Source organism: Protopterus annectens, chromosome 12.part0 (genome assembly GCF_019279795.1).
Source record: "Protopterus annectens isolate FY-2018-M chromosome 12.part0, PAN1.0, whole genome shotgun sequence".
In the NCBI taxonomy this organism is placed as follows: domain Eukaryota; kingdom Metazoa; phylum Chordata; order Ceratodontiformes; family Protopteridae; genus Protopterus; species Protopterus annectens.
The window spans coordinates 428,908,641-428,932,018 of NC_056746.1; the positions used below are offsets into that span (position 1 = coordinate 428,908,641).

At 42.4% G+C, this 23,378-nt stretch overlaps 1 protein-coding gene across 2 annotated transcripts in view; it reads right to left on the reverse strand.

Moving 5' to 3' along the window:
• Window positions 1–23,378, reverse strand: part of GNPTG (N-acetylglucosamine-1-phosphate transferase subunit gamma) — a 454,757-nt gene that overhangs the window by 355,246 nt on the left and 76,133 nt on the right. For both annotated transcript variants that reach the window (XM_044089544.1, XM_044089545.1), the window contains exon 4: window positions 15,038–15,092. In XM_044089544.1, the coding sequence (XP_043945479.1) occupies window positions 15,038–15,092 (55 nt within the window). The remainder of the gene's footprint in view (window positions 1–15,037; window positions 15,093–23,378) is intronic.

The following is a 23,378-nucleotide window of genomic DNA, read 5'->3' on the forward strand; positions in this document are numbered from 1 at the left end:
TTAAGGCCCCTGGTTTATGGCCCTACTTGTGACGTCCCACGCACACTTCAACAGCCAAGCTGAAACTTTTGTATAGGACCCAACGTACGAGTCGCCTGATGGCATGAAATCCCACACCTAGAATACTGCAACATAGGAATAGAAGGACATCATTATAATACAACCTCATATTTCATAAAATGACTCCCATATGCACATCACAATCTATATCCATGATCCATTCCCAAATCTCATCATTCCACCCTCTATATGAGCAGCAAAAAAAGGTCTCAAAAGTGTCTCTCCTTCAGTCTGGCATAGTAGTCCAGTAGGAGGCACTACATACCTGTCCTACAATTCTGTAATACAAATGTGTGTGTGTGTGTGTGTGTGTGTGTGTGTGTGTGTGTGTGTGTGTGTGTGTGTGTGTGTGTCTAAAACAATGTGTGAGGCACACCTTCTGTGAAGATTACAGTGCTCATTCCTAATTTCATATTCATGGCTAATTTTCACAGATCCATACTACTCCCTATCTTCCTCACCTACATACCAAACAAAAGCACTTTACCTATACAAACACAGCTGCCACTTAAAACTTTAACAAAACCTGAACCAGCACTGATAACAGTAAGTATGACCACAAAACAAAAGCAATGCGGTCAAAAAAAATATACATCTCAGATCAGCAGCAAAACAAAGTCATTACATCCTAACAAAACTCATACTGCTCATGATTTCTTAAACATCTTTCACTGTGGAATGGGGGAAGCCACAGAGCCTCATGAACACCAACATCACTGAGTTGCCTTCTGTGCTCAAATGAGAGTCATCCTTGTAAAGATTCAGAACTCCAACATCAGAAGTTAAACTAACGTCTTGGACATCACTGTTGTCACTAGAAAAAATAAATCCCAGTCCTCAGAGTCGCTTTCACATACACTGAACCGACTGCTTTAGTGGAATCCCTTACATGACATCAAAGGTCAAACGGCATTTCACAGACAGCTAAACCGAATGAAAAAAATGAAAAATGGAAAAATTATTGCAAACTAAGAAATGATAATGATGAAACCACACAATGAGGCATTACAATAATAAAATAACCATGGATGCAAGAAAAGTGATAAACCACTTTATTAGAGATTTTAAGCTACAGTTTATGAACGTATCTCCTGCCAGACACATGTGCACTCAAGTTTAATAGGGACCTGATGTGATGAATTTTCTACATTAAGTACCCATGGTTTACAGACTTTAAAATGCATGTGAACACCATAACATCTTGATTAAGTTATTTTCTAAACTCAAATAAAATGCTGCAGATTTGACCAAATTTTTTAATACGGCTCACTGGAATTTGTATTGGAGTACATGGCAGGTAAGAACTTGTAAATATTTAGTACCTCCACCAGCTTCACATTCAGAATGGATTCATGTTACTATCAAATTAAGAATGTAGATTCTTTAAGTTAACCATGTGCTGAACTTAAGTGTTCACACATTTTAGACTTAACGCAGATGAGCTTGAAAATTCAGCTCAAATCATCTCAGACTATAATTATGTTGCCAAATTAACATTTTCAAAACGCGTTTCTTTTAGGTTTAGGTTATTATTATTAGTATATATTTTTTTTGCTGCTGTGTCTGCCAATCATCAAGCCCCACAATGAGACTTAGCCCACTCTGCCCTAGTGGTAGGGGATCACCATCAGATCCACCAGGATGAGTGCTGTGAGGCAGGGGGAATGTCATTTAAGCAGACATGCTGGATTGCTTCTGTTCATGTCAGCATCAATGACATTTTTTTTCATTAAGGTACAATCCTGCCCTACCTGGTGATGACATGTGCATCTGCATCACAGCCAACACTACCAATAGACAGACAAGGGCCATCACTGGCTTGGCTAGTTGCAGCATATGTCCCTACAGGGACTGTTCCCCATTTGCCGTGCTCTTGGGCTACTGCCATTACTACTTGAGTGGCAGAAGTACTGGTTGGGGTCACCACACTCTCCTCCCAGGATGAGTGACCTGCAGCCACTCAATTCCTATCTCACCCTCTCCTGTTCTGCTAGCTAGGCCATGTGGGCTGCAGTTAGGGCTTTATTCCCCTGAACCACAGAAAAGGCTATTGTGTCTGAAGTTAATCGTCATTGTCATCATCATCAACAAAAGCCCCTTTTTCCCCCATTTTCCTACACAGGGTTAGGGTGTCATATCAACAGTCTCTACCTCTTTCAATTCAATGCCACTCTCCTACCTTCTTTGTCAGTCACACTAAACTGTCATAGGTCTTCTTTCATGCAATCTATCCAACTCTCGGATGTCCTTAATTTCTCTTGATGTCTTCCCATCTCTCCAAAAATCTTCTTGAACAAATTTATCACTTCTTTTCTTGCACATGCCTGAACCACCGTAATCCGTTCCTTTTGACCTTTACTGCAATGCAGCTACACTGCATTCTGCTCTGATGTCATAATTTTTCCATCTGTCCCACAGTCTGCATCTTGCCAACAGACTCAAGCATTTTATCTCCATCAGTTTTACCTTCCTCTACTAATCTGCCTTCACTGCTCAGGTTTCTATACTATACAGAAGTATTGGTTGTACCACTGTTGTGTCCACCTTACTTTTCTGCTTCTTTGGCATTCTTTTGTCATACACTACCCCTGACACTTTTGTGCCATTTGGCTGCAGCCCTTCTGCTTGCAGCTTTGACCTCCTCCCTCACACTTCCCTTCTCTAGAACTAGTGCTTCCAGATGCTGTTAACTTGTTCCACTATTTTCTCATCTATCGCAATTTTCATCTTCTTCTGATTTCTCCCATTTGCTGCCATGACAACCGTCTTGTCCTTATTCAATTTCACCTCATATGCCTCATGCCTTCAGTTTTGCATTCCATCTCCCCATCACTTGCTGAAGTTCCTGTTCACAGTCTGCTTATAATGCCACATCTTCTGTGTACAGCAGCTTTGTTTATCTGTCGTCTCCAAATGTCGTCCAACACCAGTACAAACAGCTGTGAGCTCACAGCTGAAGCCTGATGCATCCTCAGTCCCACTGGGAACACCCCTCCCCACCTTGTCCAAACACTGTTCATACTTGTGCCACTGTGTCCTTCTACACAGCCTGCACTACCTTCTATGAAAGCTTTCAAGACCAGTGCAGAACTGCCCAAACTGGCTTTTTTGCATGCCCAATGCTTTCTCCAAGTCTAGGAATGCCCAGCTGGACTACTTCCTCCTCTCTAGCTTCTCCTCCACTATCTGGCATTATGCTCTGAATCTGAACTGCTGCTCTCCCGTCTTACTTTCTACTAGTCTACATTATCAATCACCCTATCCAGCACTTTCAAGCAGTGTGACAGACGTTTGATACCTCTACAGTGCTTACAGTTGTGAATGCTCCCTTTGTTCTTGTATATCTTCTTATTTTCAAATCATCTGGGATACGCATCTCTCTCTCTCTCCATACTACTATGAGTACCTTCAGGATCCATTTCTCCTGCAATTCACCGAACATCTTGATCACAGCTGCGGGGACCTCATCTGAGCCAGCTTCTTACCCAGATTTCACTTTCCTTAGTGTTGTTCTTACTTCTTCTAAGGAGGGCTCTTCTTTCTCTTTCATTACAGGCTATATATGGGCCAGTAGAACCTCTGTAGGATGTTCTTCATTCAGAAGCTACTAGATGTACTCCTTCCACCTGCCTTTCATGTCTTGTGAACTGGTGAGTAGGTTGTTCCTGGCATCACTTATAAATGGTGCCCGGTAAGCATCTTTTTTTATCCTTCTGTAGCTAGTATGGGTCTATATTAGAAAGACGAATTAGGCGAACCCGATATGATCGACACATAAACGTCGATCTGCAAAAAGAGCGAAGGATGGAAATGCCAAAAGACAACGCCGAGTGGATTTCCCTGACCAGTAGGGTGATTGAGGGGATGAGGAAATATATCCTTTTCCCCACTGTAGAGCGGTCTTGGAGTTGGTATATATAAGTGGGGGGGGGGGGCACAGGGGGGCTTGCCCCCCCTGCAAAAACGTTAATAAAAGTGTTTTGTGTTGTGTCTGTTTACACTGGGTTTACTTACGTGTATGGCGCTTTTGCTTCCGGGACTGTGTTCGGCATTGTGCGTTTCAGCGTTTCCGTCCTTCGATCAATTTGTAGATCAACGTTTATGTGTCGCTCTTTTGGTGTTTGCATATTTCGGTTTTGTGCTCATAATATAGACCTGCTAGTACAGTGCCTCAAATGCCTTCTTCTTTGTTACTGCAGCTGCTCTCTCAGCATGTTTGCTAGTCAACCTGTATTTCTTCTTAGCCTGGTCTACCTTTTCTATCTCACATTTTTTCCTGAACTCATTTGTTTTGAGGACTTCCGGGACTTTGGCATTTCTCCACCAGCTTTCCTTATATATCACGTCCATTCTGGCTAGGCATCGTACTTGTTCTATATTCTTCACATACTTGCTGTTCTAAGACACTGTTTTAATTCTTCAGCACCACCTCTTTTCTCCTTTTCTTGAGGTGCTAGGGCCCTGTAATTTACTTGAACTCTTGTGCTTTCACTGCGGTCAACTTCCAGGTCTTCAGCCTAGTGTCTGTTGACCTTAGAGCCTTCTCTGACCATCACTTGCAGCAGACTATAACCACCAGTAGTTTATGCTGCAAGCTGACTGTATTCGGATGACTTTACAATTTCTGATTCTACCCAAATGTCTTTTCCTTACTAGGAGGAGGTCAACCATAAATGCATGTTGGACACTCTGCATGTGACATTATGACAGCCATTCTTGCTGAACCATGTGTTGGCTGCCATCAAGACTTTTGCTAGCCAGATGTCTGGAATGGCTTTCCGTCATTATTCCTGTTGCCCCATCCATGGTTACCCAAACATTCCTAAGACCCTGTTCTATATGTCCCGATATCAGCATTCAGATACCACCATTATCAACACTGCCCTGCAACTGCTATAAGAATGCACTTTTTTCCTCTCCTTCACAACTCTACTCTGGGGTGAATGCTAATATTATGACTATTGTCTTAACTTCACCCTGGAGTCTGAATGCCATGCGGCTGCCAACAATTCTGGATGACATCCCTCAGTGCCTTCAGAAGCCTCTCCTCATCACAATTCCTACACCAATTCTAGTCTGTTCTCTCCCAGAGTACTGGCTTTGCTGCACTGCCCTTTCACCGTGTCCTGAATACACAAGTCCATTCTCATCCTTATCATCATGTCATCCACTTCCAAGGTGTGTCCTATCAATGAATCTAGAGTTACTGTAGGAATCCTTAGTTCAACAGCAATCTCAGGCTAGGTAACCTGACACCAGCTAGTCAGCAGTTTATTGACCAGGAGCTGGTATGCTTTATGGCAGGAACACACTGACAGAGAGAGACATACAGATCCTCCTCACCTTTAGTATACGTACTGGTGTAGGTCAGAAGAGGCCAGGTCTTCAAACTACTTACTTGGTAACTATACATGCCCATTTTTGTCAACATGACCATATCACTTACAACAGCGTAAAAATTGCTTCTATGACTATCTCTAACACAGCGCGCAAGAGTTTTGTGTTGACGTTATTAGATCTAAAAATAAAACTTATATATATATATATATAGATATAGATATATATAGATATATATATATATATATATATATACACACACACACACACACACACACACACACACACACACACACACACACACACGTAAACCCCAAGTGGGCCACAAAAAGCTCAGCTTACTAGGCAACTACGACTGCATCCATGTAGTATCTCTATGCTGCAGGAAAAAAGCCTTCTATGAAAAATAAACTGTCCTAAAAATGAAACTAAACGTACCCAAAAATGCCTTTTTATCAACAGCTATACTAGCAATCATTCCCAAAATTAAGATTTCACTGCCTGTAATTTAAAGTACTCAAACTTAGAAAAAGCAGTAAACAAAATTCAAAATGTGTATCAGCATCCTGCAACCAGCATGTTTGTCCAATAAGCAACACACAGGAGTCATGACCTCTCAAACCTAAAATAAAGCTTCTTTAACATTCCCACAGAAGAAAGCCCATCTAGCATGCAGCTGTAGAAATGGCGTGAGAAAACAGGAACCTTCTCCACCTTAGAACACTTGAGGCATGACTACGCCAATTCACAGAACACAAAGAGTCTACCACTCACCAACTCTTGGTACTGCAACAAGTAAGGCTGGAACACAAGCGGGAAGGAGATGGTAGACAGCACTGAAGAAAGGGAGTCGTGCAGGGGCACTTCATAAAAGTGGGAAAAGAAATGGGCCAAGAAAGTGATACTTTCAGGACAGTGGACAGTTATCTAACACTCAGAGGAATAACAATGAATAAAATGTATGCTAAAAGACCTGTGTTGTTTTCATTATGGAGTACTGAGGGTTATCATTTGATTTTACTGTTATCTTCTAAGAGAGAAGCACAGTGGAGGAATATGGCACACACTGAGATTATGCTATGCAGAAAAAGAGGACAGCAATGGTTGGGCAGGTGGCTTGGCAAAGAGCTTTGGGATCTTTCCAGCCAGTCCAATGAGTTGCTAAAAGATAAACAGTCCTGCAAGCACCTATAAACACATGGATTTTTGTGACTGGTTTACTACAGTCATGTACAAGCACTTTGGATACCATTCTGTATGCAGTCTCATAACTGAACCACAGACTGTGTGCTTTCTTGCTTACAATAAAGCCTAGCACTCTCTACATCTTTCTGAGAAAAAAATATTGCTGAGCTCTAGCCAACCCCTCTTTAGAAATGTATCACAATGAGCTGTGTTACTTCTGGGAACAGGCATGATATGTTTGCTAAACATTATGATACAATATGCCCGCGGTGGTGGTGCTGCGGTAGCATTGTCGCCTCACAGTAAGACGCTGTCCGGGTCGATTCTCAGCTAGAGCGTCTTCTTTGTGGAGACATGCGTGAATGGGCGTACCTTCGTTGAAGGTTGTGTGTCAGGCCTGGCAAGCCGGTACGTAAAAATCTACTGCCAATCATTAGCGGACTGGAGTTCCACTGTGGCGACCCCTAATTGGGAAAAGCCGAAAGACACAAACAAATGTTTCTGAAAACAGGCAGCTTGCTGCTCTAGCATTTTGGAGTACTGAATGTTGTGATATACACAGTACAAAACTGCTACATTTCTAACTAGTTTTGCTTTAAAGCTTTGCTATGACCATAGTGTGATGTAAATAATGCTGTTTCTTTAAGGGCAGTCAGACAATGCTATATATTGGCTACAGGAGATTTTCTTTCATGTTGAATTGAGAGATCCTTATGAAACTAAATGTGCAATTTATTCTTGTAGAAAAGGAGGACTTTTCTAAGCTATGACCAGATTAATTAGCATCTCAAGGGAAGGCTTATTGTCCTGAGTACTGAAGACCATGGATCGAATGCATACTATTCCCTCAATTGCAAGTTGCTCTTTGTACTTGCAGATGGATTCCAAAGAATAATGAGCAACTCCAACTGCCTAGAGTGGGAAGATCTACAGATGCTGTATAATTCATGGACCTGGAGTATGATACTCTGGGTGAGAACACGTTCATTTGGAGTTTGTGACAAATTCATCTTTGCTAGACTAGAAGTTTGCTTTATACTTAATAAGTCAATTGCAAGTAAATGCTGTATTTTCTATTAATTCTGGCTCTAGTGTCTTCACAAACATTTACCAGATACAGTGTCATGTCAACATCCTCAAACTACAAACGTAGGTCCAGTACTGGCAAAGGCCTCCTTTTTGCCATGAAGTACCAACAGAATTCAAATAAAGCATTGGAATTTCAACTGCCATGGTGCCAGTGGTTTAATGACAGTAGTACTCCAACATAAAAACGTATATCAACTATTTTATCTGTTATTCTGGTACCTTTGCCTGTGCTTAAAAACAAAGTTGTCAGTTTGATTCAAACATCAGTAGGACGGAATACACCCTCAGAAGCGGCTCTGGACCCATCCAAGGTAGAGACATCCACAGGTTCCATAGTCGAAGAAGCATCTCGCGGCATACTGGGTCTCAGCAGAGGCCTGCGAATCCATAGAAGTGGGCATCAGGGGCTGCAAAGGCACCTCACTGAGTACTCGCGACTAGCTTAACAGAAGCATCGACAGTTTTGGACCTATGCGGTCTGTCTCTGTCTTTATCTTTACGTTTTTTCGGAAGATTGGTAGTCAGATGACTTATCGAAGCCATTTTGGAATACAGAGAACGAGAGTGAAAGAATTTAGCGACAAAGACAGCCTGACGATGAATGGCACGGGCGTTAAACAAGGCACAAAACCGACAGCGAGGGACGTCATGGTCTGGGCCTAAACAGGTGATGCAGGAAGAATGAAAATCTCTGTGAGGTATTTGCTTTCCACAGGCAAGACAATTGTTCATAGGTTCATACTAGGCTATCTGCCCTGGGGCAATTATAAGCCTAGCCCGATTCTGTATGGCTTACGCCACCCCTTGATTTGAGTATACTGTGCCCTTTTTAAGGTTTAGTTTACTGTGCCTCTGTCTAATAGTGACACGGGAGTAATCCCTGGGACAAACCTACGATCCCCCATCCACCTATCGAGATTCTTCTTGAAGAGATTCAGTGAGGTGCTCTGCCTCACATGAACTGGAATTCTATTCCAGAGCGAAGGGAGCCTCTGGGTTATGAACCTGTCCCTCCAGCAAGTTCTATTTATTTCTGTGCTGAGGTTCAAGTCCCTCGAGCGTGTGGCTGTAAGGGATTTAGATTTACTGAGGTGGAGCATGTCCATTAATTCTGGATTTGACATAGCTTTGTATGTCAGGCATAGATCGCCTCGAAGTAGGCAGTATGCAACTGAGTAGAGCTGGAGTTTTTTTAACCGAGCAGCATATGGCATCTGTTTGAGACCCTTGATCCTCTTGGTGAGATACTTTTGGGGTCTTTCTAATTGCTGCAGGTGTCGGGTAAGGTACATCCCAAAAGGGGCATTGTATTCTATGATGGGCCTGATGAGGGATGAATAAAGGGGCACAATTACCTCTTGATCTAGATGTGAAACCCTTCATGATGAGGTGGGCTATGTAGAAGGTCTTTCTAACCACTTTGGCAATGTGGTTTTCAAAGGAGAGATTGCTATCAACCTGGGTCCCTAGGTCCCTAATGACGTTCTCTGTACTTAATGGGTTTCCGCCTATGTGGTAATTTGTGGGCACATTGTTTTTGCCAAAGGGTATGACTATACATTTTTTGGCATTTAGCTTTAAACCATGGCGCTGGCACCAGTTATCTGTCTCTGTGAGACCTTTTTGAAGGATGTTTGTGTCAGCTGGAGAGTCGATTATGGCGCCCAGTTTGCAGTCGTCTGCGAACTTGGTGAGCCATAGTCCTCCCACGTTTGCCTGTACCTCAGAAAAGTATATACCGAACAACAGTGGTCCCAGGACAGAACCCTGTGGGACGCCATTTGTTACCGGTTTCGAGTCTGACATGGCTCCAGCAACTCTCACTCTGAGGGTTCTGTCTTTGAGCCAGTTTGTGACCCATCTTGTGACATAGGGGTTTATATTTAAGCTGGATAGCTTATCTATGATGCCCGAGTGGGGTATTGTGTCAAATGCCTTTGCAAGGTCCAGATAGGCTGTGTGGACTACCTTCCCTTCATCTATGGCTTTGGTGACTGTTTCGAAGAAGTCAACCAGGTTCAAAAGGCAGGATCTGCCCTTGACAAAGCTGAACTGGGTAGGATCTAGTGTCTGTAGGTCCCCAATGTCTTTGTTTATGAGCTCCATGATGATCCTCTTCATAGCCTTGCAGACTAAGCTAGTCAGGCTTATGGGGCGATAGTTTCCAGGGTCCATAGAGGCTCCACCTTTGTGGAGTGGGACCACTGTTGCTGTACGCCATTCTGTGGGCACATATCCTGTAGTGAGGCTGAGATTGTATAGCTGTTTTATTTGAGGGATTAGTTCCTCTTGGAGTTCATGTAGGACGCAACCTGGGACGCCATCTGGTCCCATGGAAGCAGTGTTTTTTGCTTTGGAGAGGGCAGCCTTCACCTGAGCATCAAAGATGTTTGGGAGGTAGCCCTCTGCCGGGATAGATACTTGCTCTTTTGGGGGGGAGGGGGTGGAGAAGTTTGCACTGAACCTGTATGCCAGGATATTGGCGATGTCTGTGGGTTCAGTGTATTTTTTGTCGTTTAGAATCAACTAAGAACAAGTCTGGGAGTTGCATCCCAGGTTCCTAACATAACTGAAAAAAGCCTTATGATTGTCTTTGGTGTCCTGTGCAATTTTTCTCTCGAAGCTGGCCTTGGAGGATTTTATGAGGGATCGTAATTTTTTGCTAGTACTGTTCAGAGATGCCTTCCCTATTAGGGATTTTGCTCTATCATGTAGTAGCTTCCTCCTTCTGTTGTACAGTTTATTTATGGCAGGGGTCCACCAGACTGGACGCCTGCCTTTGGATGATTGGGTCTTGGTTTTGTTTGGGATAGCATGATCCATGCATTCCTGGAGATATCCGTAGAATGCTTTATATAGGATTCTGCAGTTTGGGCGTAGTTTCTACTGGCCCTGGGGCCTTGAAGGATTCCACTTGATTTTGAGAAGTGAGAAGTTCGCTTTGAGAGTTTTTGACTGTGGTTTTCTGGGCTGGGGTGGGGTCGGGATGTGGACATCCAGTGAAATTAATTTATGGTCTGATCTTACCAATGAGGGATATACTTCTGGTGTGGAGCATAGAGTCCCCATGTTGGTAATGATCAGGTCTAGTATGTTGTCCCCTCTTGTGGGAGTGGTGACTAGTTGTTCCATAGCATTTGAGTTTATAATTTCCAGGAACCTTTGGGCTAAGGTGCTGGGGCTTGAGTAGTGCTCCAAGTCAATGTTTGGGTAGTTGAAGTCGCCCAATATAATGGTGTTCGGAGAGATCTTCATGTTCTTCAATGTTTTCAGGAAAGCCGAGTGGGATTCCTGACTTTGAGAGGGTGGTCTGTAGGATGCTATAAACTGAAAAGCAGTCTTGCCCACTGTTAGTTGCACATGGATGGTCTCCGATACTTCGTGTAATGCCACTAACCTGGAGGTGTGGATATCCTTGATAAATATGGAAACTCCCCCTCCTTTTGTGGTTCGGTCCGGGTTTTGGGGCCGAAAAGCATGATATGAGGTACAGCCTGGCAGTGCTGGGGTGCTCTCTGGAGCCTTGAACCAGGTTTCTGTCACTGAACCAGGTTTCTGTCACTGCACAGATATCGATGTTCTCCATACTGAGAAGAGCTTCGAGTGCGTACATCTTGAGGTTAAGACTTCTGGCATTAAGCAGCATTACCCTTAGTTTCTTGTTCCTTGTGCTGTCTATGGGGGTGGGTTTGACTTTTGAGCCTTGCCTAAAAAAGGCACTATGGGGGTGGCAAGAGCCTTTGCCAATATCCGAAAGCCCAGTGATGACAGGTGCAAGCCGTCCCTAGCGAAGCAACGTGGCTTGTCAAGCATGTCATCCCAGGCTGACAGACACTGGATCCCCTTTGAATGACACCAAAATTTTAGCCAATTGTTAAAATCGATCATTTTGTCTTTGTACTGTGGCATCATTCTAGGTGAGGGTAAGATGCTGCTCAAGGTCAGGGTCATACCAGCCTGGGCTACATGATCAGAGAGCTCCTCTATGTCTCTTTTCATGTAGTCCAGGGAGGTACGTCTCAGGTCATTCACACCAGCATGTACAATGACTGAGTCATATTTGTATTTGCTTTGGAGTGACCTGAGTGCTTGTGTTATGTGGCGGATCCTAGCACCCGACAGGCAGCTCACAGTGACCTTCTCTTTATTCAGCCTGGTGAGCGGGACGTCAGTGTGTCTGACAACAGAGTCACCTATTACAAGAGTATCAGGTGTGTTATTCAGCCTTAAGGGCTGTGGCTGCTTGGCACAACGACTTTGTGGGCTATGTGTTGTGCGTGTTTTGTTTTGAGGTAGCGTTTGCTTGGATGTCTGCTTTGGAGGTCTCTGTTGCTTAGGTAGATTTTTATTTAGAGCCTCCGAGTATGTTTTTGTGTATTTATGCGTTTGGTTCGCTGATGTGGTGGGACTATGTGATACTGGAATTGTGTTGTGTGAAGTTACCTTCTCTTCCTGACTGGTTACACCAGTTTTGAGATGAGAGAGCGCAGCTTCCAGTTTGGCTAAATAGTTGCATCTCTCACATATATCTGAACCTGTTTAGAGGAGGAGAGGGTTGTCCGTGTACATGAGACAGTTGTAACATTGCCTCAAAATTCCCAGATTCACCAGCTGTACTGGAGAGGAAACCATTGACTGACCTTTGGACATGCTAGAGTAATATAGGGAAACTGAATTTAAGACGGACCAATAGAGGACAGGGTAATCGTAGAGAGTATAAGAGTAAGTAGTGCTTATGGTTTAATAGTGCTAATTTGTAGGATTACTTAATTGGACCAGTGAAGGGCCTTAGAATGAGAATATGGTGTTTAAATTGAGAGATAGAGCAGTTCTAAGGGGGAAAATGAAGAGCAGACTTTGTGGAGCCAGCAATAGTTTAACTTTTCTGACATTGGTTACAGCAAGAAAAAAGGATCCCCAACGGGGTACTTAGCTTTAGAAGACTTCAGGATAATAAACTCGAAAACGAAAATTTCAGGTAGCGGCCATCAGGCACTTGTGAACTACTTCTGCTTCGGGCTCCTCCTCTGCAAGAAAGACTGACGTAATGGCGTCGGCTGCCTGCTTTATACGCCTAAAGACCTGACATCATAGAAGAAGCGACAGCATCCGAAGCAGAAATACTAAGACTCTGGTATTCGGGCCGACTGAGGGCTACCTGCAGGCAGATAACCCTAGTGTGATGACTGCAACAGTGAAACACGAAGAATATCTACACTCATATTAGAGAAGGGTTGAATGCTACTTATTTTAGCTGGCTTAGATAGATTAACTTCTGAATATACTAAACAGTAGACTAATGTTAATTTTTTTTGCTAAACAGCACAGCTAGATTGCGTATCGCATATGCATGATTTTTCAGGACAGTTTAGCCTTTTTAGGCTGTATATTTTAATCCACAGTGTTTGAGCTTAACTAGATACATATTTTAAATGGGGCCCTTTTTACACATTTTTTCTAGGGTTTGCAGACCTGAGCGAATATCACTGCTGTGAGCATGAGTGACTTTTTTTTTCAGCTAGATTTTTAATTTTATTTATTTTTTTGTAGATTTCTGAGTGTATTTTACTTTAAAATTCTTTAATAGATTTATCATTTGAGACGAATAGACTTATGTACATATATGTATGTATTGTTTTTAGCCCCACAAAATGTAGTGTTATATACATTATTCTATAACTTTTAATTTTTAGTTGCTTTTTCCACTTGGCACACAAACCTGAAGAGTTTTAATAGACAAAAGCGATCTATGTTAAAAATGTTTTTGAATGTTGGTAGAAAAGATTACTATGGAATTTTGAAGACTTACGTTAACTTTTTCTTTTTGATACTACAATGAAATGCTTTCAGGAAGTTTTAGCAATTATTAATGTGCAAGTTTTAGTTTAGTTTAATTTAACACATCCTGGAGTCACAGAGCTTGAAGTAAGGCAGCACTGTTTCAAATATCACACTGGTGTACAGGGAAGGGGTATTTAGCAAGTAAACATGCTAATTGTCTTTTACAAAACAGCTACCCTAGTAAATAACTCCCATGCTTTTAAACAAGTATATAAATGGAATGATGAATTTCTCTACTTTACTGCAGTGGTGGTGCTGCGGTAGTGTTGTCGCTTCACAGTTAGACGTTGCCCGTTCGATTCTCAGTTACAGCATCTTCTGTGTAGCGACATGCGTGAATGGGCATTCCTTTGTTGAAGGTTGTGCGTTAGGCCCGGCAAGCCAGTACGTAAAACTCTACTGCCTATCATTAGCAGACCTGAGTTCCGCTGTGGCGACCCCTAACTGGGAAAAGCCGAAAGACACAAACAAATTCAGTTTTTTTTCTGCTATTTGGATAGCTTGTTTGTGTGCTTTTAATAAAGAAGATTTGACTTGAACTAGTTTGTGTTTCCCTACTTTTATTAGTGGATTTTTACTTTGGAAAGTTTTTAAAGAAAGTATTCCTCCCATCTATTATTAGACGAGATATTCACAGTATGGTTTTTAATAGGTGCCTGAACTCTAGGGAATCTTAGATCTTCCACTCAGAGAAAAGTTTCCTCGTTATTTGTTTTTGGACCCAATATATTGACATACTTGCTTTGCGAGACATTGAGGGACACCACAGAGACTGTTTGTTTTGGTTATAATTGTAATTAACATACTAATGTATTGTCTCTACTTTGTTACTGTGCTATTTACAACTTTGTATATTCTTTAGTCTATGTATAAATTTTCTTTTTGTGTCTTGCATGACGGTGGCTGGATTGTGGCTAAAAAGGGATTGTTGAACAATTCACTTACCCTGTCATCAAACTCAAATGAATGAACGAATAGATTGGCCAACTAAAGACTGCTCCAGTAAAAGAAGCATGCACGTGATCAGCATGAAGCAGAAGCAATGTATGAAAGTTGTGTTGCTACAGCTGTTTTAACTACGCAAGATGCATATAAATTTTCAACTTCAGCATGATTTCTATAAATTTCCAACTTTACTGTTTATTGTGTAGTTTTCTTAATGAACTAACTACTCCAGCCTGAAACATGCTGAATAATGCAGCATGCACTTTACAAAGTCTTACAACTGATACTACATTGAAAAGTCACACACCAGCAGTTTTATGGCATCAACATTTGTAGTTATGATAGCCAATGCAAGGAGGTCGAGAGAAAAAAGAAACAAATGTTTTCTATGCACACATTTTCAGGGAGATAATCTGTTGGTTATCAATTCTGTAAATGACAATAAATGAAAGGAATGTATTTCACATTACAACTGTAAAGTAAATCTTATTATTTCTGAAAACATATGCCAAAAATGTAGACTTATTGTTTTAAGAAGCAAGCATAAATGCCACTGGTGTATAAAAGCTTTTATACTTACGTTGTTTCAATATGACTGAAGCACTTTCCAGAAAGTCTGTGCAAATGGAGAGGGCCTACAGAGTAAGCAATACAGACAAGAGTTACACAGGAACTACATTGCTATACAGATAAGTATACAAAAAAACTCACTTTCAAATATTATAGGATGATAGGAACATAGGAGGTTACTAGGCTAACATCCCTAGAGCCTTTTTAAGGCTAGCCATTCATGCTCCAATTTTCCCAATTATCAATGCCAAAGTACTAAAACAGCTTTGGTATATACCTATATCTTAAGGGCATCTAAAAGTTGCCCCTGTCCGCAAGGGATACAGACGACAAGCCAGTAATTAATTTGCAATTTCCCATCCATTGGTCCAAACTGCATTTGAACGGGCTTAGGGAAGAGCTCTACTTCACATGTACTGGGAGTCTATTCCAGTGAAGGGGTAATCTCTGAGACATATCTGTACCTCCATGTTCTATGTCACAGATGACGTTTAGATCCTTACATTGGGTAATTCTAGTGCTGCTGGTTTTGTAAATGCATTTTGTGAATTGTTATGCTGCACGACTACAATGCTGATTTTGTTTGATGGCCGATGTAAGAAATCCTTTAAGTTGGTATGTGAGCACAACTGCCCTGCTCAGGACTGGTTCTATGCTGTATGACCACTACCCTGCTTTTAGATGGTCCAGCTCTGTTGTGACTCTTAATAAGATAACAAGTGTAATGGAAATGACTGAGCTAATGAACAAAACAAAGACTAACTAGATGTATGCTGCAGTTTACACTGTAATAAATAAATGCTTCAAATACATTTGAAAAAAAAAACATAGCTGGAATTCATGATTTGCAGGTGTCTTGCATATGCTCCTACTACACAACAGCATCACTACCTAATAAATAAAATCCAAACATTGCTAGGAAAAACAAAATAACTTTAATAAAACAATCAACACAATTAACTTACACTCCATGCTTTCCTATAATACAACATATTAAGAATGAACAATTAATTATAATGTCAAAGCAAACACATTATTATAAATTACCAAATTATTACAGAATTACTTAATATAACTTTCTGCTTTAGTAATGGCATAATGGAAAATATTGTATTCTGACAAGGAAAAATTATCATTTCTAATATCTTGCTACTTCCTCTCAAGAGAACATTGGCAGAATTAACCATAATTATTGTGAAGTGCAATTTAAAAATTCTACTGAACTTAAAAGAATAGCAGCTCCACAGAATCCCTGATATGTTTATATGGGTCTATATTATATGCTCGAAGTTTCAAAACTTCGAACGTCATATGATCGAACTTATATGACCAAAGTTTTAAAACTTTGAACATATAAAGAAAAGAAGGTTACCTGAATGCTGTAAGCAGGAGGACAAGCCCCCTTGCACTCGCCACACCCCCTGCTACTTAAATATACCAACTCCGAGACTGCACTACAGTGAAGTATAGGGAAATATTCCCTACGGTGATCTCACTTCACTAAAGTGCGGTCATGGAGTATTTAAGTACCGGGGGGTGTGGATGGCACAGCCCCCATGTGGGGGGGTGCAAAGGGGCTTGCCCCCCTGCTTACAGCTTTCAGATAAGTTTCTTTTCTTTTTTTTTCATTCATTATATGTTTGAAGCTTTAAAATTTCAGTCATATAAGTTTGATTATATGACGTTCGAACATATAATATAGACCCATTTATACAATGCATCCTCTTCATCACAAATGTGTACTATAACTCTATTATGAACTTTCCTTTCAGTTTTGCAAAGTAGAAAAGTCAGCATGAGCAAGTAGCTAAACAGACTAGATAGTGGTAATGCGTATAAAATATTAATTTAAAATAATGCAAGTCTTAGTTGCTGGCATTCAATATGTATCATTCTAATGTATTCACAAAATAAGTGTGAACCTTCCTGTATGCAAAGGCCATATCAATACTAATTACCTCCCTAGTAAAACCTTATTTATGAATATCTCAGTAAACATACTGCTTATTTCTTTAGAACAAATTAGATGTAAAATACGTCAAGGATAGCATCTTACAGCTGATACAGCCTTACTTTATATTAACATTAGCAACGCTCTTGGTCCAGAGGCTGCAATGGATTGACTTTATTCATATTTGAGTTACTTTATCGACAGAAAAAATATTAGGAAGCGCTGCTTCAGTAAAGTATTTTTCTGTTTAATATACATGGTTATCAGCAACTTTAAGGCACTGTTATGGGAGCCAGTATAGCATCCAGCTATGCTCAACAAAATGTATGCACGCACCATAATGATGCATCTGTGTTGTCCATTTTCAATCTTCCTCACCTAATGGGTCTCGGATTCGACCTTGGATCAGACTCTGCTACTTGCACCAGACTCAAGGATCCAGGTCTCGAGCTCCTCCCTTTACCCCAAATACCCAACCATCCTGACATACCTAAAACAGAGTTTACTGCCTTAACACTAACAGAGCTACATCATTATGAAAAGGCAAGAAAAAGATATACAGAAACACTGGAGCCCAAACAAGGAAAGTACAGTTGTGTACACTTACCATAAATGTAGATGTTCGAGTGTATTCACTGTTGCAGTCATCACACTTGGGTTATCTGCCTGCAGGTGGCCCGAATACCAGAGTCTTAGTATTTCTGCTTCAGATGGTGTCGCTTCTTCCATAACGTCAGGTCGTCAGGGGTATAAAACAGGCAGCCGACGCCATTACATCAGTTTTTCTTGCCCCAAATGTCAGGAGCCCCCATATAGGGAGCTAGTATATGGTGGGGAACACCACCAGTAAAACGTAAATACCAATGCCATTAGGAATAGCCATAGAGAGGAGAGGTAGATAGACAGAGAAAGCCAGGGGGCTGGAGGGAGGGAAACCAGGACTGCAACAGTGAATACACTCGAACATCTACATTTTTGGCAAGTGTACACAACTGTACTATCGTCTTCATGTTTCACTGTTGCAGTCATCACACTTGGGTTGATTCCCAAAGCTGAGGAAGGGTGGAGGCAGTCAAGAAGTGTTAGGGCTGGCTAGTAGGACTTGCAAGACTGCTGTAGCAAATCCAGCCCTGGATCTGGAAAAGAAGTCGTAATGCTTGGTGAAGGTGTGTACAGAACTCCAGGTTGCAGCTTCAAGAATGTCCCTGGTAGGGACTCCCCTGAGAAATGCTGTAGAGATAGAAGTAGCCCTAGTGGAATGTGTTTTGACCTCCTGAGGGCTTGGTTTTCCATGGTGCTTGTAGCAGAAATGGATGCAGTGTGCCTCTGTGGAGTAGCTCTGCTAGGTAATCCAGGATTAGAGGTAAGGAGGGCACTGCTGTGTCCTTTCCTTTAGACTAAGTCCAGGAACAATTTCTCTTCCACTTTTCAGCATAGGATTTCCTAGTACTAGGCCTTCTGGCTTCAAGAATGACATCCAGCACCTGTTTGCTGAGGGTTGCTGGTGGGGTATTAAAGGGATAAGCCAGGATGCAAGGTTTAGGGTTTGTAGTTGTGGATGCAAAATCTGTCCCTCCTGCTGAGACAGCAGGGTAGGAGTCTGGTGTAGGAGCCACGGTGGCACCGTTGTCAGGCTGCGCAGGAATGGGTACCAGTGCTGGCGTGGCCAGTCTTGAAGGTGCTGGGCTCCAATTTCCACTCGTGTGGGTCTAGGAGATTTCTGCTAAGTCGTCTGCCAGTGAATTTTGTTTGCCTGGCAGGAATTGAGCTTGTAGATGGACTTGGTTGCTTAAGGCTGTGTTCCACAGGGCCATGGCTAAACTGCAACGTGGGTAAGAATGGGTTCCCCCCTGCTTGTTTATGTACCACATGACTGTGGTGTTGTCTGTTTTTATCAGCAGTTGTCCTGCAAGGATTATGTATTTGAAGGCTGTCAGAACATTCTGTACAGCTAGATTCTCTTTTTGATTGATGTGCAGGAGAATCTGCCTTGGGCTCCACTGGCCCTGAATGCATTTGCCTGTCATGTGAGGCCCCCATGCATAGTCTGATGCATCTGTTATCAGGGTTTGGGCAGCGTGGGGTTGAGTGAAATGCAGTCCCTTATTGTGGTTGCATGCATCTGCCCACCAAAGGAACTCTGCCCTTAGACAATGTATGATAGGAATGACTGTTTCCAGGTCCTGAGAATGCTGACACCAAAGACTTTTAAGTACCATTGAAGTTTCCTCATATGCAGTCTTGCATATGGAATTAGTAGAATACATGAGGCCATGAACCCTAGGGCTTGCAGTATTTTCAGAAAGACCTGTTTTTCTGAAGTGAGAAATGCCATCTGGGAAGTTGTGTCCAAGTTTGCTCCCAGGAATACAATCTTTTGACTGGGTACCAGTTGAGATTTATTTTCATTGATGGTGTACCCCAATGAAGTGAGAAGGCTTTTTACAAATGCTAGGTGCTGAAGCAGCAATTCCTGACTGTCCGCCTGAATCAGGCAGTCATCCAAGTATGGGTAAATTTGGATATTTCTCTGCCTGCAGTATGCAATGGTTGGAGCCAGGCATTTTGTGAATACTCTGGGCGCAGTGCATAGATCCTGCCCTGAAACGGAGATATTTCCTGCATGACTCCCTTATGGGGATGTGCAGGTAAGCTTCTTTTAAGTCTAGAGTGACTAACCAGGCATCCTTGTCTAGCATATGGAGAAGCTGTTGCAGTGTAAGCATTTTGAATTTTGGCACCACCAGAAAGGTGTTGAAAATTGAAAGATCCAGGATTGGGTGCCAAGAGCCCTCTTTTCTGGGCACCAGGAAAAGTCTGGAGTAGAAACTCTGACCCCTTTGTTCCACTAGAACAGGGTGAATATCTCTGATATTGAGCAGGGAAAGTACTTGCTTTTTAGCCTCTGCCACTGGTTTGGAAGAAGGTCTGGAAACCCGCTTGGGTTTGGCAGTGAATGGAAATAGAATTTGTACCCCTGGGATACAATGTTGAGGACCCAGCGGTCCTGAGTGATGTACATCCAGTTTTTTGCATGAAGGGCAAGTTTTCCTCCTAGGGGCACAAGCAGTTGGGCAGGGCTGGGAAGTAGAATTGAGAAGTCATTGTGAACTTTTTCCATAGGAGGGAGGCTTACCACTCCCTGTTTTGGGGGTAGGGGTATTCCACTGCTTAGATCTCTGCATACCCTGAGACTGTAGTCTGGGTGCCCTGTTTCCCCTGGGTCTTGTCTGGGAAGGCCTGGAAGGGGCTGGAAAGGACCAGTGTTTTGAAGGGCATTGCCTACAGAATTTAGGCAGTTGCACTTGTAAGAATTCTTTAACAGTTTGCATAGGTTTAGCCTTTTCTTCCATCTTTTTAACTTCTTCTGCTTTGGCGCCAAACAAACAGTCCTTATTTAAAGGAGTGTCTAGTAATTTGGATTTGACATGATCTGGCAAGGTTTGCTCCTTCAGCCAAGCATGTCTTCTCAGTACAGAACCAGTGACTGCAGCCCTGCAAGATGCTTTCAGGGCATCAAAGCCACACTGCAAAGTATGCCTACTAACTTGGTTTGCAGAATGCATTAGCTCTTGTAAATCTTTATTTTCTGCACAATCTGGAAAAAATACCATTTTTTGTTTAATTAGTTACATAATATGTTGCTGGTACTTCAGCATGTGAAACTGGCAATTTAATGCCCTGATAGCAAGAGTTGCAGAGGTATATACCTTCTTACCCCATCTGTCTAAAGCTCTGGAATCCCTGTCCAAAGGGGTAGAATTTTTGGCTGTAGTAGCCTTAATACCTTTAGGCCCCTGGGAAATGATCTCTGGATCAGCAGTAGGATTCTTGAAAAGAAACTTGTGGGAATCAGGTACTCTGTAGTACCTGTCAGGTTTCCTAGGGGCTGGGGGGTAATGTGTCTGGACTAAGAGTGGATTCCATAAAAAACATCATCTACAACATCTAGGACAGGGGGTATAGCTAGAGGCCTGTGCTGAGGCAACTCTAAAAATTCTCAGTGTCTCTTTTTGGAATTCCCAGTGGAAATGCTCTCTTAAAGTATGCAAGGTTTCACCAAAAGAAAGAAAATCATCTGGAGGGGAGGCAGAGGGAATAGATTCCTCTGCATCTGAATCCTCATAGGCTGATAAGGGCATGTCCTGATAATCAGAAGGGTCAGAGTCATCGGACTCCTGGTCTGTAGAATCAGAAGGAAACTCAATTCTTTGTCTCTTAGCAGGGGAAGGCTGGTTTCCCCTAATTAGCATAAGGTCTTCAGCCATTCTAAGCATTTGTTTTTGTGGCATGGGAGCTTGAGCATGCTCTTTGGTAGTCGTGTTTCAAGGCATAGTGTGCACTCTGGGCCTAAGAAACTCTGTAGTTTTAGCTAAAAAGGAAGTCGTTGGTTTGACTCAAACATTGGTAGGATGGAATACTCCCTCAGATGCCGGTGCCTGCACAGCGGCTCCGGACCCATCCAAGGTAGAGACATCCGCAGGTTCCATAGTCGAAGAAGCATCTAGTGGCATACCAGACTCCAGATGGGTCTCAGCAAAGGCCTGCAAATCCATACAAGTGGGCATCAGGGGCTGCAAAGGCACCTCACTGAGTACCGGCGGACTGGCGACTAGCTTAATGGAAGCGTCGTCGGCAGTTTTGGACCTATGCAGTCTGTCTTTATCTTTACATTTTTTTCGGAATATTGGTAGCCGGATGGCTTACCGAAACCATTTTGGAATATGGAGAATGAGAGCGAAAGAATTTAGCGACAAAGATAGCCAGACGATGAATGGTTTGGGTGTTAAACAAGGCACAAAATCGACAGCGAGGGACGTCGTGGTCTGGGCCTAAACAGGTAACGCAGTAAGAATGAAAATCTCTGTGAGGTATTTGCTTTCCACAGGAAAGACAATTTTTAACTTTTTCTGACATCGGTTAGAGCAAGAAAAAAGGATCCCCAACGGGGTACTCAGCTTTAGAAGACCTCAGGATTATTAACTCGAAAATGAAAATTTCAGGTAGCGATCCAACTGGCACTTGCGAACTACTTCTGCTTCGGGTTCCTCCTCGGCAAGAAAGACTGATGTAATGGTGTCAGCTGCTGTTTTATACCCCTGATGACCTGACGTCATGGAAGAAGTGACAGCATCCGACGCAGAAATACCAAGACTCTGGTATTTGGGCCAACTGAGGGCTACCTGCAGGCAGATAACCCAAGTGTGATGACTGCAATGGTGAAACACGAAGAACATCAGGTGGGTTCCCAAAAAGACATCCCTTAGGTCTCATTAGGTAGAAAAGGAAAGGGGGGCAGAGGGCAAGGAGTTGAAAAAGAATGAAAACAGACAACACAGATGCACCGTTATGTTGAGTACATAACTTTTCCATCTGATGTTGCCATTTTCATTAATTCCTCAACTGATAGGACGCAGCCCTCAGCTAGATGAACCTTGGATGGTCCTCATGGAAGGGTGCTGAGGAGTACAGGGGAACCAAATGCTGCCCTATTTCTGGAAAGTATGTTTAACTTGTAATGAGCACTGATGCTATCAGCACTGGACCAAGTGGCAGCTGCACAAATATCATCTATGGACGCTCTTGACCAGAAAGCAGATGAAGTGGCTACAGACCTTGTGGAGTGTGCTTTCAGGGGCTTAGGTAAGGATAAACATCTTTCTTTATAAACCAAGGATTTACAGTCAGTCAGCCATTTAGTCAGGGTCACTTTAGACAATGCTTTACCCAATTTGGTCTTGGAGAAGGAATACAAATAGTTGCTCAGTTTTCCTGAAGTCTTTGGTTCTGTGCAGATAAAATATAAGCTGAATGTATTCTCCTTTGTTTGAAAATTTCAGAAAGAAAACAGATAAACTGATGACCTGATTTATGTTGGATTCTGAAACCACCTTAGGTAAAAAAATATGGGTTTGTGTGTACTGAAACCCTATCCTTATGGAAGGTCAAGTATGGAGATCTCACGTACAGGGCTTGGAGTTCAGATACTCATCTAGCAGAAGTGATAGTAACCAGAAAAACTGATTTCCAGGACAAGAACTTAAACTCAATCTTAGCCGAGGACACAAAAGGAGGAAAGGTAAGAGCTTATAACAGAATAGTCAAATCACAAGGGGTTGTAGGATCTTTCACTGGGGGCCTGACTAAAAAGGTACCCTGAAGGAAGGCCGAGCACAATTTCAAGGAAGCCAAAGAGGAATGATTCGCACCTGAATGAAAATTTGAAATGGCTACTAATTGAACTTTAATAGAATAACTCGCCCCGTTGTTAAAAATGGAAGCCAAAAAGTCGAGCTGCTTTCTGCAGAAATCTGGGGATAATGGTAATGGAAGGCAAGAGTAAAGGAGACCAGAGGGCTAATCATGGATTATAGCATCTCTTGGTGACCCCCCCTGTAGA